The sequence below is a fragment of the Heterodontus francisci genome, chromosome 11 (genome assembly GCF_036365525.1).
Source record: "Heterodontus francisci isolate sHetFra1 chromosome 11, sHetFra1.hap1, whole genome shotgun sequence".
Taxonomy (NCBI): domain Eukaryota; kingdom Metazoa; phylum Chordata; class Chondrichthyes; order Heterodontiformes; family Heterodontidae; genus Heterodontus; species Heterodontus francisci.
This window is the reverse complement of record NC_090381.1, coordinates 92,544,418-92,559,240: the sequence shown is the minus strand read 5'-3', so window position 1 is coordinate 92,559,240 and position 14,823 is coordinate 92,544,418. Positions and strand designations below refer to the sequence as shown.

The 14,823-nt window shown below is 43.8% G+C and overlaps 1 protein-coding gene across 1 annotated transcript in view; it reads left to right on the top strand.

Moving 5' to 3' along the window:
* Positions 1-14,823, top strand: part of LOC137375058 (collagen alpha-4(IV) chain-like) — a 226,548-nt gene that overhangs the window by 176,679 nt on the left and 35,046 nt on the right. Inside the window, exons 40-42 of the mRNA XM_068041685.1 lie at positions 573-701; positions 4,592-4,699; positions 13,327-13,485. Coding sequence (XP_067897786.1) covers positions 573-701; positions 4,592-4,699; positions 13,327-13,485 — 396 coding nt within the window. The remainder of the gene's footprint in view (positions 1-572; positions 702-4,591; positions 4,700-13,326; positions 13,486-14,823) is intronic.

Genomic DNA, 14,823 nt, shown 5'->3' with positions numbered 1-14,823 from the left:
CCAAATCCTTGAAACAGATGCCAGTAACACCCAAACACCTTCTCTTCCAGGTAATTGCACTGAAATGTTTCTTGCTGGATACAGATGCAAGCCACATCTCTTTCCAAGCATAACTATATCATGTCTAGGCCATAAATAGAAAATACGTCTAAAGACTGTCCCTTCAGGACACATACCCATCTCACCAACACCATTTTGTGAACACAGATACCAAATACATTTAGAGAAACTCTTAATTCTATAAAATCATGTCCAATTGGTTGATAAGTTCCTTTTCGTTGCTGTCTCGTGTTAGGGCTTTAATTGCCTTTCTGTCTCTCTCTCTATGTAGCATCCTCATTGTCCAAGGATTGCTTATCACGGCTCAAGCCATGATATCACTATGGGGCAAGGCCCCAAGAACTACCTAAGCCAGTACAGGGATTGAACCCACACTGTTGCCATTATTCTGCATCATACTCTAGCCATCTAGCTAACTGACCCCATTAATTAACTTTAGGTTATAAATTTGGCTTTATCCTGTGACATGTCGCATGATTTATTAATATTCCTGCAATCCTGTAATTAAAAAGGGCAGAGTGAACCAGGACCATCGGGATCAACAGGATCACCTGGACCAAAAGGTGTTAAGGGTGCTCCAGGACTTCAAGGAAGGACTAATCAATGCCCAGAGGGCAGAGTAGGACCTCGAGGACCAGAAGGTAGGAAAGTATGTTACCTTAAGGGATCAAGTTCTTCAATCCCCCCCCTTTTGTGCACTGCCCTGCTTGGCTGCCCAGTGTCTTAAACTGAAAATACATTGGGGAAAAATTCATTCGCATAGCGCCGCTAGAATGCAGATTCCCCGGGGACAGACAGCGTCACGGGTTGCTACCTGTGTGACCCACACGGGTTTTCTCATTTACATCACCCCTGCAGGTAACAGCCTGCAGTGCTCCCTGCCCCTGGGGAATTGACATTATTTTGACATGCTGCTACGCAGGCATATTTTTCCCTCATGCTCCGTTACTGAAATAAACAACAAAAGTCCAAGGATGCTTTGCCTCCATTACCTCAATTACTTCTTTAACTATTACTTGAGCAAAGAATTGTACTTGTTTCAGGAAGTGCTGAAATGCAAACCTCAAAGTGTGTGGTATGCATCTCCCCTTTGTGCTTTTTCTCTGTGCCCCATCATTTTCCTGCATGGACACTATCCACATTTCAACTGGCTTGGTATAGTTGCAATTAGAAGCTTTGCAGTGCTTTCAAAATCAGGTACTAGATAATGCAAACTGTAATCTATAGGGATATAAAAGGATTGTAAGGTTTTCTGACCTGCCTGTTGGACTGCACCCCTATGCCTGTGAATGGAGGACATGCTGAATGTCCTAGCAACTGAGCAGCGTACTCACTGGCATAGGAGCACTTTTCAAAAAGGCAGTTTGTGCTTATATTGCGAGGCCCTATTGAGCTTTTTAAGCCTTTTCCAGCATGAGAAAAGCTTTAAAGAGATATTTGGATAGCTACTTACAAAGTATCCATGCACAAATCAATCTGTTATAAAATGTTTAACACTATAATTAGAATGTCAACCATGCATGGGAGACTTAGATATGTGACCAGTTTTAACATTGCCCAGTAAGCGCATGATCAATTCTAACACTGATCTGTGGAAATATGACTGGATCTTACACACTCCATTGCATACATGGAGACATGGCCAGATCTAATACTGCTTCATGTTTTTTTTTATTCAGTTTTTGTCTTCAGGTACGTTGTCACCTTCTCAAGTTTACATTGTAGGAAAAGAAGAAACCTGTTGTCATGTTGTATTAATTCTTGCTTTGATTTGCATGTTTGCATTTGTCTTTGCCTCATACCATCACATGAATCCTTAATACTGCCTGCTGTTTGGTCATGGCCTTTATGAACTCTCTCCAGGCCCTCCAGGTGAGCACTTGAATATATAGATCACTTGAGTTTTAGTTATTGAAGAAAATTACTTTGCCCACATTAGTTGTTTGTGCCAGTGGTTTTATCATGTGAATTGCGATCATTTACTGCTATTCCTAACTCTTCCCTTGGCCTGTGATCCAGTATTGTACACAGTATCCCATGTATTAACAAACACTTTGCGGAGAATTTCTCCTTCAGTGACATTGGGAAATGGAAAACCTCAAGGATATCTTTTTTACTTAAATTAAGTTTCTTCCTTTGCACCTCTCTCCCAAAATTTGTGCAAAACCAGCATTGCAGAATATTCATTTTACTAAGGCATTTTACCAGTGGTGGATTGGCTCTCCGCCGAGTGGGGAGACTGCCTCGCGAACCCTGGTGGCCTCCCTGCAGCCTCGGGGAGGGCCTTCCTAATTTGGCACTCTGTGGCCCACAGAGGGGACCCCCCCCCCACCGTGGCAATGGCCGGCCCCACAGCAACACCACCCACCACCCCCCATGCCCTCACCAACAAACGCCCTCCCAACCTTGCTGGGGCCTGCCTGATTGGACCCCGTGACCCCATTCATCTCATTCCGAGGGCAGCATCCATCTCAGTTGGGCAGTGGCCATCGCTCCCTGTGACGTTGCTGAGACTGAAGAGCTTCCGGCCCTCTGATTGGCCAGCAGCTCTTAGAGGCAGAGTCTCACCCTTTAAATGGACTGGAACCCTGACAACAGCTAATTAGCTGTCGCATGAGTCTAAAATCTCCCCCAGATGGCCGAGGTGGTGTTGCCCCCGGCTTTCCGGCCCGTCGTCAGGGCTCCCGCTGCCCCAGTCCACCACATGCTTATCCCACCTCTATGCTACCCTCTAAAATATGCGCAGTGCCAGAACCTGAGCTAATAGCTGTGAAACTCAGATCATGTGACAGTTCTTCCTCAACAGATGTTTGCTTTTGTTCGTGCCGTTCATGTTGAGGCTGCTCAGGCGGCAGGTGTTGGGTATCTGAAAACATAAATGCAGAAAGGGAGGGTTGGGGTGAGGGAAGAGGTCCAAGGTCACACCATCTGCAGCTTGTGCTTCATAACCAGATTGCGGAATGAGGGTACAATGGGATTTGAGAAGGTGCATAAGGCAGGAACATACCATCATCCTGGATAGTTTCAGTGACACCAGTTGCAATGACCTCAATCGCTGCCACAGCAATTATTCAGAGTACCACCTCCTCGAAGGGTTTCAAGAGATGCAGCTATATCTGTCCCCTCCTGTTTCTCTTCTGCAATGTGTCATTTTGTCCTGCAAGAGTGAGGAAAGAGTGTCAGTGAGTGTGTTGCAATGTCTTTGGCTGATTTTCCTGTCATAGCTGTATAGCTGGAAGTATGTGGAAGCTGGGAGATGTGGGTGTGAGGCTTGCAGCGGCATTAAGTTCGTGGGGGTGAGTTGCAGTGTATGAATGTTCGAAATGCATCCTGCTTGTAGAGATATCTGATGAATGAGTAATGGGTGTGCGGTGCTTTGAGCGGTATGTGAGGTTGGTGATGCTGTGGTAGAAGATGGTATTTGAAGATGCATTCTGTGAATTTGACCACCCGTGTGAGGTCATTGAACTTTTATCTGGCATTGTATCCAGATTTGGGGCCAGACTCCTTGCATTGAACTCCACGGCTGCCTGCTTCCATTCCCTTTGCAGTGTATGCCCCCCTGCGGGAACATGATGTCTTTCTTCCTTTCCTGGGAGCCCTCTCTGTGGCGTGCTGCTTCGCTGTTACTCTGTGAGAAACTCTTTCTGAAATTGTTCTAACACCTTCAGCTGCCAGAATGCACCTCCCTTTAAGAGGTGCAGGCAGCCTTTAAGAAGTGTAGGCTAGCTTTAACTCATGTTGGCCTTGCAAGCACTTGAGCCCCCTGCTGAGTGTGCAGCCACCCAGTAGCATGTTTAGCACTGGCCTGCATGCTGCAATCATGCAGATGAGCATGCAGCACGAAATTTGTGCACTGCCTGTATCACCTTGATTGGGCACGAGGTGATCACACATCGTGATCCCAGTGCCCATAATCCAGCCATATTGAATTTTTAGCTCACGATCTCTCATTTTCTCTGGCTTTTTCTGATGCTTTCTCTGTTACTCTGATGATCTCTAGTCCCTTTCAATAATGTTACTCCACTTATCTCTCCCAACCTGACATGCCAATCAATGCACATAAGATATGATGCTGATGCTGCCCTGCTCCCTGGGTTCCTGAATAGCTCATCAGAGCATTGTTGAAAATGCTCCCCAGAGCCCTGAATAGCTGTTCAGTGCACTATAAAAATTGTTCCCTTAGATCTCTGAACAAATGATTATTACAGTTAGAAAAATAGAAGATAAATCAAGTCCAGGCTTTAGCTGATCCTGACTTAAAGCTTGAAGCACGGGAAGCAGAAGGAGTGAGGGATACGTTCATCGGATTAATATCTCCTCTTGTAAGATTTAGGAGCACGCAGCAATTTGAATAACTACAGCTCCTGCCCATCTTTAAGCCGACAATATATTAATCAAATGCTGTATTTTAGAATATACTCTGTCAAAATAGAGAATCTATAGCATTGATATAACTGTCCATTAAACTACCTTAATAACTAGGACCATTATTTACAAAATGTCCAATAAATTTGCATTGAAATTACAGGTGCGTGTGGGCCACCAGGACCTCCAGGCCCAAGAGGACCAGCATGTGATTTTGTATCAAACGGACCTCCAGGAGATGCAGGTCCACCAGGTTTTGATGGTCCACCAGGTATGAGAGCTTTTGCCAAGTCAGTAACCATACAGACACCTAATTTCACCTAGCTTTGATGTGGAATTTGACCCCACTGTTAGTCATCCAACGAATTACCTCTAAAAAGATGGGGGCAATTTTAACCTAACCCGCCTATTGGGAAACTGATGAGTTTGGCTGCAATACTGGCTCTACACCTGGCCTGATTTTACTCTTTATTGAAGTCAATGGTGGGTAATATTGGTCGGGGTGTAGAAAAGCTGTTCCACCCAATCCTGTGGGTTTACCGCTAGGTGAGTTTGGTTACAATTATGTTGTGTCAGTAAACTTGCTAGTCTATATTAATTGCCTCTTGTTACTATGACTTGCAACTAGTTACTATGTCTTATGCTCTAAAATGATGAGTAAGAAGCAGCTGAGGAGCAGTTTTCCCTGTATAACTTCCTTGCTTTAATATCATGGAATTCTGAGCAGATGATCTTGGCTATGTATCTTTGAGTGCAGCTGGCACAGATCCGCTATTGCCTTATTGCAGGAATGTACGCATCTCACCCAGAACTCCACACTGAGATCTTCTTACAATCTGTGTTGCCTGTAAAGTCCGGAGGAGGAACAGGATAGAAGGAATGAGTGAGTCACCATGTAATAAGGATAAGTATTATTCATCCTTCCTCCTCAGGACCTCACTCATTCCTTCTATCCTGTTCCTCCTCCTCCATCAAATTTGCAGATAAGACAATACCCATTAGAAATCCCACACCTGGTGTTCAGAACTTCTTACTATAACCCAGGGTCTCACAGCCTCAGGATGTTGATGGCAAGGCCATCTCTCGACATGTGCAAAGCACAAAAAAAGACACTTTATAAGCGTTCCCATAACACTCTTAATTACTCCTCATATAGAGAACATTTAATGTAGTAAAATGTCACAAGGGCTCTTCAGGAGTGATTATCAAACAAACAGCATGCGATAGACAGAGCTAAGCAATCCCATAACCAACGGATCAGATCGAAGCTCTGCAGTCCTGCCACATCCAGCTGTGAATGGTGGTGGACAATTAAACAACTAACTGGAGGAGGTGGCTCCACAAATATCCTCATCCTCAATGATGGGGGAGCCCAACACATCAGTGCGAAAGATAAGGCTGATGCTTTTGCAACAATCTTCAGCCAGAGGTGCCGAGTTGATGATCCATCTCGGCCTCCTCCTGAAGTCCCCAACATCACAGATGCCAGACATCAGCCAATTCGATTCACTCTGTGTGATATCAAGAAATTACTGAAGGCACTGGATACTGCAAAAGCTATGGGCCCTGACAATATTCCATCAATAGTACTGAAGACCTGTGCTCCAGAACTTGCGGTGCCCCTAGCCAAGCTGTTCCAGTACAGCTGCAACACTGGCATCTATCCTGCAATGTGGAAAATTGTCCAGGTATGTCCTGTACACAAAAAGCAAGACAAGTCCAACCCGGCCAATTACCAACCCATCAGCCTACTCTCAATCATCAGTAAAGTTTTGGAAGGTAGCATCAACAGTGCCATCAAGCGGCACTTGCTTAGCAATAACCTGCTCAGTGACGCTCAGTTTGGGTTCCGCCAGGGCCACTCAGCTCCTGACCTCATTACAGCCTTGGTTCAAAAATGGACAAAAGAGCTGAACTCAAGATGTGAGGTGAGAGTGACTGCCCTGGACATCAAGGCAGCATTTGACCGAGTATGGCATCAAGGAGCCCTAGCAAAACTGAGGTCAATGGGAATCAGGGGGAAAACACTCCGCTGGCTGGAATCATATCTAGCTCAAAGGAAGATGGTTGTGGTTGTTGGAGGTCAATCATCTGAGCTCCAGGACATCACTGCAGGAGTTCCTCAGGGTAGTGTCCTAGGGCCAACCATCTTCAGCTGCTTCATCAATGACCTTCCTTCAATCATAAGGTCAGAAGTGGGGATGTTCGCAGATGATTGCACAATGTTCAGCACCATTCATGACTCCTCAGATACTGAAGCAGTCCGTGTAGAAATGCAGCAAGATCTGGACAATATCCCGGCTTGGGCTGATAAGTGGCAAGTAACATTCGCGACACACAAGTGCCAGGCAATGACCATCTCCAACAAGAGAGAATCTAACCATCTCCCCTTGACATTCAACGGCATTACCATCGTTGAATCCCCCACTATCAATATCCTAGGGGTAACCATTGACCAGAAACTGAACTGGAGTAGCCATATAAATACTGTGGCTACAAGAGCAGGTCAGAGGCTAGGAATCCTGAGGCGAGTAACTCATCTCCTGACTCCCCAAAGCCTGTCCACCATCTACAAGGCACAAGTCAGGAGTGTGATGGAATATTCTCCACTTGCCTGAATGGGTGCAGCTTCAACAACACTCAAGAAGCTCGACACCATTCAGGACAAAGCAGCCCACTTGATTGGTACCCCATCTACAAACATTCACTCCCTCCACCACCGACGCACAGTGGCAGCAGTGTGTACCATCTACAAGATGCACTGCAGCAATGCACCAAGGCTCCTTAGACAGCACCTTCCAAACCTGCGACCTCTACTAACTAGAAGGACAAGGGCAGCAAATACATGGGAACATCACCACCTGCAAGTTCCCCTCCAAGTCACACACCATCCTGACTTGGAACTATATCGCCATTCCTTCACTGTCTCTGGGTCAAAATCCTGGAACTCCCTTCCTAACAGCACTGTGGGTATACCTACCCCAAATAGACTGCAGCGGTTCAAGAAGGCAGCTCACCACCACCTTCTCAAGGGCAATTAGGGATGGGCAATAAATGCTGGCCTGGCCAGTGACGCCCACATCCCATGAATGCATAAAAAAAAATTGACACCAAGCTACATAGGGAGATATTAGGGCAGATGATCAAATGCTTGTTGTAAAAGGTGGGTTTTAAGGAGCATCTTAAAGGAGAAAGGAGAGATAAAGAGGTGGGAATATAAAGTAGGGAAGTCCAGCGCTTCGGGGTTTGTCTGCTGAAGGCAGGGCTGCCAGTGGGTGGAGCTATTAAAATCAAGGATGTGCAGGAGACCGGAATTGGAGGAGTGAAGCGATCTCAAGGGTGGAGGAAGTTACAGAGATAGGGAGAGGCAAGACAAATGGAGGGAACTGTAATTTTGGATGAGAATTTTAAAATCGAAGCATTGCTTAACCGGGAGCCACAATAGGTCAGTGAGCACAGGGGTGATGGGCAAACAGGATTTGTTGTTAGTTGGGATACAGGCAACAGTTTTGGATGACCTCAGTCTTATAGAGGTGGAAGATGGGAGGCTGACCAGGAGTGCGTTAGCATATTCAAGTCTAGAGGTAACAAAAACATAGATAAGAGTTTCATCAACAGATGAGCTGAGGCAGATCGGAGTTGAGTGACGTTACGAAGGCGGAGAATGTCGGTATGGTTTTTAATGAATACTTTTGCATCTGTTTTCACAAAAGAGAGGGTCGATACAGACATTGCAATCAGGGAGGAGGAGTGTGATATATGAGATGAAAATAACATGGTGAGAGAGGCAGTATTAAGGGGTTTAACATCTTTGAAAGTGGATAAATCTCTAGGCCCAGATGAAATTAATCGTAGGCTGTTAAGGGAAGCAAGATAAGAAATAGTAGAGGCTCTCACCCAATAATTTTCCAATCATCTCTGGCTACAAGCATGGTACCAGAGCACTGGAGGATAGCTAATTTTGTACCATTGTTAAAAAGAGAGAAAAGGATAGATCGAGTATTTACAGGCCAATCAGCCTAACCTCAGTGGTGGGAAAATAATTGGACAAGATTCTAAAGGGAAGGATAAATCTTCATTTAGAAAGGCATGGATTAATCAAAGACAGTCACTATGGATTTGTTCAGGGAAGGTCATGTCTGACTAACATGATTGAATTTTTGAAGAGATAACAAGGAGGGTCGATGAGGTTAGTGCATTTGATGCAGTCTATATGGATGTTAGCAAAGCTTTTGATAAAGTCCCACATGGCAGACTGGTCACAAAAATAAAAGCCCATGGGATCCAAAATTGGCACAGAGGCTGGAAGCAAAGAGTAATGATCAGTGGGTGTTTTTGTGACTGTCGGCTGCAGGAAGATATCAATGGACAAGTCAGGAGGGTGGAACAGTGGAAAATGGAATTCAAGCTGGAGAAGTGTGAGATAATGCATTAGGAGAAGGCTAACAAGGCAAGGGAATACACAATAAATAGTAGGATACTGAGAAGTGTAGATCAACAGGGGGCCTGGAGTGCATGTCCACCGTCCCCTGATGGTGACTGGACAGGTAGATAAGGTGGTTAAGAAGGCATACGGGGTAGTTGCCTTTATTAACTGAGGCATAGAATGTAAGAGCTGAGAGTTATGCTGGAACTATATAAAACACTAGTTAGGCCACATCTGATGAACTGCATGCAGTTCTAGCCACCGCATTATAGGAAAGATGTGATTGCACTAGAGAGGGTACAAAGGAGATTTATGTGGATGTTACCTGGACTGGAGAATTTTAGTTATAAGGAAAGATTGGATAGGCTAGGGTTGTTTTCTTTGGAAAAGTGGAGGCTGAGATGACACCTAATTGAAGTGTATAAAATTATGAGGGGTCTAGGTAAAATGGGTTGGAAGGCCTGATTCTGTTGATTGAGGGATCCATAACCGGGGGCTTAGATTTAGACTGAGGTAGGAAGTTCAGAGAGGAGATTTGAGGGGAAATATTTTCACCCAGAGGGTGGTGGGGATCTGGAACTCACTGCTTGAAAGGGTGATAGAGGCAGAAACCCTCATAACATTGAAAAAGTGCTTGGATATGCACTTGAAGTGCTGTCATTGTTACGACCGAGGCAGGAGGAGTGCACAGTTTTTCTAGTTCCGCTTCTTCTCCACAGGTCACAACATATATTTAAATGTTTACCCATATACAGATAAGGTCAATCATAGACTTTATTTTTATCCCAGAATAAAATACAGAATAAAATACTGGAACTCCCTTCCTAACAGCACTGTGGGTGTACCTACCCCACATGGACTGCAGCGGTTCAAGAAGGCAGCTCACCACCATTGTCTCAAGGGCAATTATGGATGGGCAATAAATGCTGGCCTAGCCAGTGATGCACACATCGCAGGAACGAATGAAAAAAATACAGCTTTCACTGGGATCTTTCTAGAACAGTTCTTTTCAGATGACGTTGAGGATCAGTTTGGCAGACTTTCCAGGAGAAACATGACAATAGAGGTTTCTGGCAGCCTTTTCCAGGAGAAATGCGTCGTCAGTTTCTCTATTTCTTACACTCTTCTCAAAGAGATGGAAAAGCTGGCAGGCTTTTCAAAGAAATGGAAAAAGGCTGAGGTTTTGTCCTTGGCAGGTTGATTTTTTTTAAGCTCCTTTCAAAACACTCCACACCCCCAACACATTGTTCAAAGCGAAACCAAAAACAATATGTCAAGAATTAAACCTCCTGAACCCTATAAATCTTGACCTGTCACTTCTCGGTAAACATCTCCCCCAAGTCAAAAAGCCCCTGCTGGGTATTTATCTGAAGACAGGTGGTTTACAAACCAAGTCCCCTCAGTGTCTTTTCAATGACCCCAGTGAAAAAACATCCATGGAATCCTTTCCAGTTTTCCCAAATAAAACAATGTCCATAATTCTAAAATACATGAGCCCTCGAAAAACCTAACAAAAAATATAAAAGCACCGTCATAACATAATCTACATGGCTATGGACTAAAAGCTGGAAAGTTGGATTAGGCTGGATGGCTACTTATCAGCGGTGCGGACACGATGGGTCAAATGGCTTCCTTCCATGCTGTACATTTCTATGATTTCTAGGTGGAAATAAACAATCTTAGTGATGGTGAGGATATGTGGTGACAGTGTACTGTGGTTCACACATCATATTCGCAATAGAACATAAACAGGACTTTTACATACACATATATTTCCCCATAATAAAGAGTAACCTTACAGTAGACATCTTTAAATAGTGCTCCAACAACATCGCACACTACTTCCTCCCTGAACTAGAAAATGAGCATTACGTACCCTGTTATCCTGCTGTCCTTTGTTAGTGATTTGGAACCACAAATGGGATTTGTTCTTCAGGTTCAGAATTAACTTGCAATTTTTGGCAAGTTTAAGATATAAAATGTTTGTACCAGCATTTCTGGAGGTGGATTCTGGGGGAAGGACCCATAAGCACTGAATTTCTGTCCATTGATGGTCGTACTGTAGTTCAGGAGTCTTGTAGCATTGTGGCATACATGTTAACAACAATGGTGCATCATTAAAAGAAATGCTAATAAAGAGTAGCAGCAAAACTCATGACTTGCACATCCATTGCAACTAAATCATAGGATGGTACAGCACAGAAAGAGGCCATTCATCCCATCGTGCCTGTACTGGCTCTTTGAAGGAAAGCAGAGACTGACAGATCTCTAAATACAAATGACATAAGGGGATATGAGGATAGTGTGGGAAAAAGGCATTGAAGTGGAAGATCAGCCATGATCATATTGAATAATGGCCAGGCCCGATGGACTGAATGGCCTACTCCTACTCCTATGTTCCTACATTCCAATTAGTTCCATACCCTTTTTTCTCTGTATCCCAGCAAATTTTCCCCCCTCAAGTTATTCATCCAATTCCTTTCTGAAAGTTATTATTGAACCTGCTTCCACTACCCTTTCAGGCAATGCATTCCAGATCATCATAACTCATAGCATAAAAAATGTTTTGCCTTGTCATCTTTCATTCTTTTGTCCATTAATTTAAATCTGTGTCTTCTAGTTACCGACTCTTCTGCCATTGGAAACAGTTTCTCCTTACTTACTCCATCAGAACAGTTCATGATTTTGAACATTACTATCAAATCTCCTCTTAACCTCCTCTATTCTTAGGAGAGCAACCTCAGTTTCTCCAGTCTCTCCACATTCTAATAAATTTCCTTTGTACCTTTTCTAAGGCTGTGACATCCATCCAAAAGTGTGGTGCCCAGAATTGGCCACATTATACCAGCTGAGGTCTAACCAGTATTTTACAAAGGGTAATTGATGAACTGAAAATAATGACCTTTTGCCAGCATCAACTGAGACTGGCTTAAATGCTTTAGTGTTGAGGCTGCAGCCTGAAGAAACTATGAGAAGTGGTAGAGAGTTACCAAAGAGCTTTTAAAGTGGCTTTTCTGTGCTTTGCGCCTGTATAGAGGTGGCCTTGCTACTGATGTCCTGAGGTATGAGACCCCCGTGTTATATTTGCTCCCAACTGTAGCAAGAGGTTCTGAATACCAGGTGTGGGATTTCTAATGAGTATTGCCTTATTTGCAAGTTCAATGGAGGAGGAGGAACAGAAGGAATAAGATTGAGGCACCATATGATAAGCATGTGCCCTACAAGATATTATTCATCCTCTAAAGAATTTACAGGCAACACAGATTGTATGAAGATCTCAATGTCGAGCTCTGCATGGGAACAGTGCACTTCTGCAGTGGGTGAAAGGTACCAGCTATAACATGAAGACTAATAGCTGAGATCATCTTCCCAGACAATTTTGCATGTGGCTGTGGGACTGTGAACTGTGCTAAATTTTTATGCCACCTCATATAGAGATAATGATGTCCTTAACCACAATGCATATGAAGGATGACTTGTGGAGCTATTAATTTTAGAGGATCAGCAGTGTGTTGGCACCCATGATACCCAGAGAAAGAAAAGGGGGGTGCCCATTGTGGTACCTTGCCTGCCTTTTTCAGATCATTGCACTTTTTCCTGCACTAATCTACTGTTCTGTGGGTGAGAGAGTTGGCATTCTTTCCCTGCATGTGACGCAAGAGACACACTCCTAAGTTTCCTCCCGTGGGCACCCAGAAGTCTTTCTCTCCTTTACGGCCTTAAATGATGAGCGTCAGCTGTATTAAAATTATCTGCTCTTTCTGCCTCCTTGAAATACCCTGCTCAGTTTTTTGTGCCTCTATCCATTCCTCCACTTGAAGCTATTCTTTAAAAGTGCCCCAAAACCTGTTACAGTGACCTAACAGCCTGCTCAGTTCCTCAAACTGTTTGATACTTAACTAGCTGCTCTTCCAGCCAGCTGCCAAAGATCCTCAGCCATTAAAAGCTTTTTAAAGGCTTCAATTGCCAATTTCCACCACCCCCTCCTCCAGTGCTATGATCCTATGTTACACAAAAGTTGCTGTTGGCACCACCGATGGATATTTTTAAAGACTGACCCCCCCCCCCCCACCGCCCCCCCCCCCCCACCACCCTCCGATTTATGACAAGGTTGGTACTGGAGTAATTTGGATGTTGGGAATTACTGCTCAGTGCTGCAGCATCACAGCAAATGGGTTTATATTTACTTACTCCTCATAATATCTCTACCAATGAGCGTGAACTATTCACTTCATTTTGCTTCATAACAGTATGGCAATTAACAGTAGCAGAGCAATGAGTTCAGGAGTGAGATACAAGTTGTTTTACCTCAGTAGCCAGAAGGAGCTCTGCATTATAGCACGATCCTTGTCATATGCATATAGTGGACCCTACCTAACGGTATTATGTGGGATTAACATAGTTTACATTGCCTTCATTCTTAGATTATCTAGCTAATCTTTTATGTTCCGTCATCTGATCTTCTTTTGCAGGTCCTCCTGGATTCCCTGGTGAGCCAGGGCTCCCCTCCATACCATTACAAGGGGATCCTGGAGAACCAGGCCTATCAGGTAGAACTGGTGCTCAAGGCCCACCAGGAGAGCAGGGCCCATATGGCTTTCATGGCCCTCCAGGGCCACCAGGTCCAAAAGGTATTTTCAAAATACAAAGTTAAATTGACTTTTCAGTAATATATGGTATTGACCTGTGCCACAAGAGTTATGGAGAACGGGCAGGAAAGTGGAGTTGAGGCCAAGATGAGATCAACCATGATCGTATTGAATGGCGGAGCAGGCTCGAGGGGCTGAATTGCCTACTCCTGCTCCTAGTTCTTATGCTCTTATGTTCTAAGAATATGCAAATGCTAAAAACTCTAATCCTGACTCCTAATAAACCTTAAATGGTTATAGAAGCAGAAACTTTGCAAACAACAAATTCCTACTTTCATGATAGATTCTGGAGGTTGATTGCAATTTTGTTAATATATTATGCATTTTATTTTTCCTTTTTTTCACAGAAGCATAAATGTTTACAGCAGACAAGACCATTTGGCTCAGCATGCCTGTGAAATCCCACTGCCCTCACTCTCTCCCTTTGTCCCATATCTTCCTCACTTTTAAATATCTCTCCACATTTCCCTTAAAAGATTCAATGTTCTCTGCCTCAAACACTCCCTGTGGCAAAGCATTCCATACGCCGACAACCTGCTGAATAGAAGAACTTCTCTTCACCTCTCTTCTCACTCTCTTAGTAACACTTTAAAATTGATGCTTCCTTCGTCATGAGTCATTCTTGACTCAGGCTACCAAAAACTTTTATAATCTAAAAACACTCAATTAAATTTCCTCTTAGCCTCCACTGCTCCAGTGGTAATAGTCCCATTAGCTCAAGTTTTTTCTCATAGCTATAGCTTTCCATTGTTTCTATCATCCTGGTGAATCTGAGCTGTACACTTGCTGTAGTTTTATGGCCTATTTATAATTGGGTGGTTAAAACTGCGCACAATACTATAACTGTAGCCTAACCAATGTTTTATACAAATTTATCATTACTTCTTTCCTCTTGTACTCTATGCTGCTATTCATGAAATCCAAAATATCATGTCCTTCATATGGTCTTTTTGCCGCAGTTGAGGAATTGTCAATTTGAATCCTTGGTTGTTTTTGTTCATTCACACTCTCCAGCCTCTTTTCAATGAGTGTATAGTCCCATTCCTTGTTTTCCCTTTCAAAATCTAATACCTCACATTTATCCACAATGTACATGTAACCTGGCATCCCAATCTACAAATAGTCGATATCATCCTGAAGGTTTTTACACCCCTTCTCGCTATTTGTCAAATCTCCTACTTTTGTGTCATCAGTAAATTTTGAGATTGCATTCCCTGTTCCCAAGTCCAAATCAGCTATATATATCGAGAATAAAAGTGAAGACACCAAGGCTATGGGCCAAGTGCTGGCAAATGGGATTAGGTAGACAGGTCAGGTGTC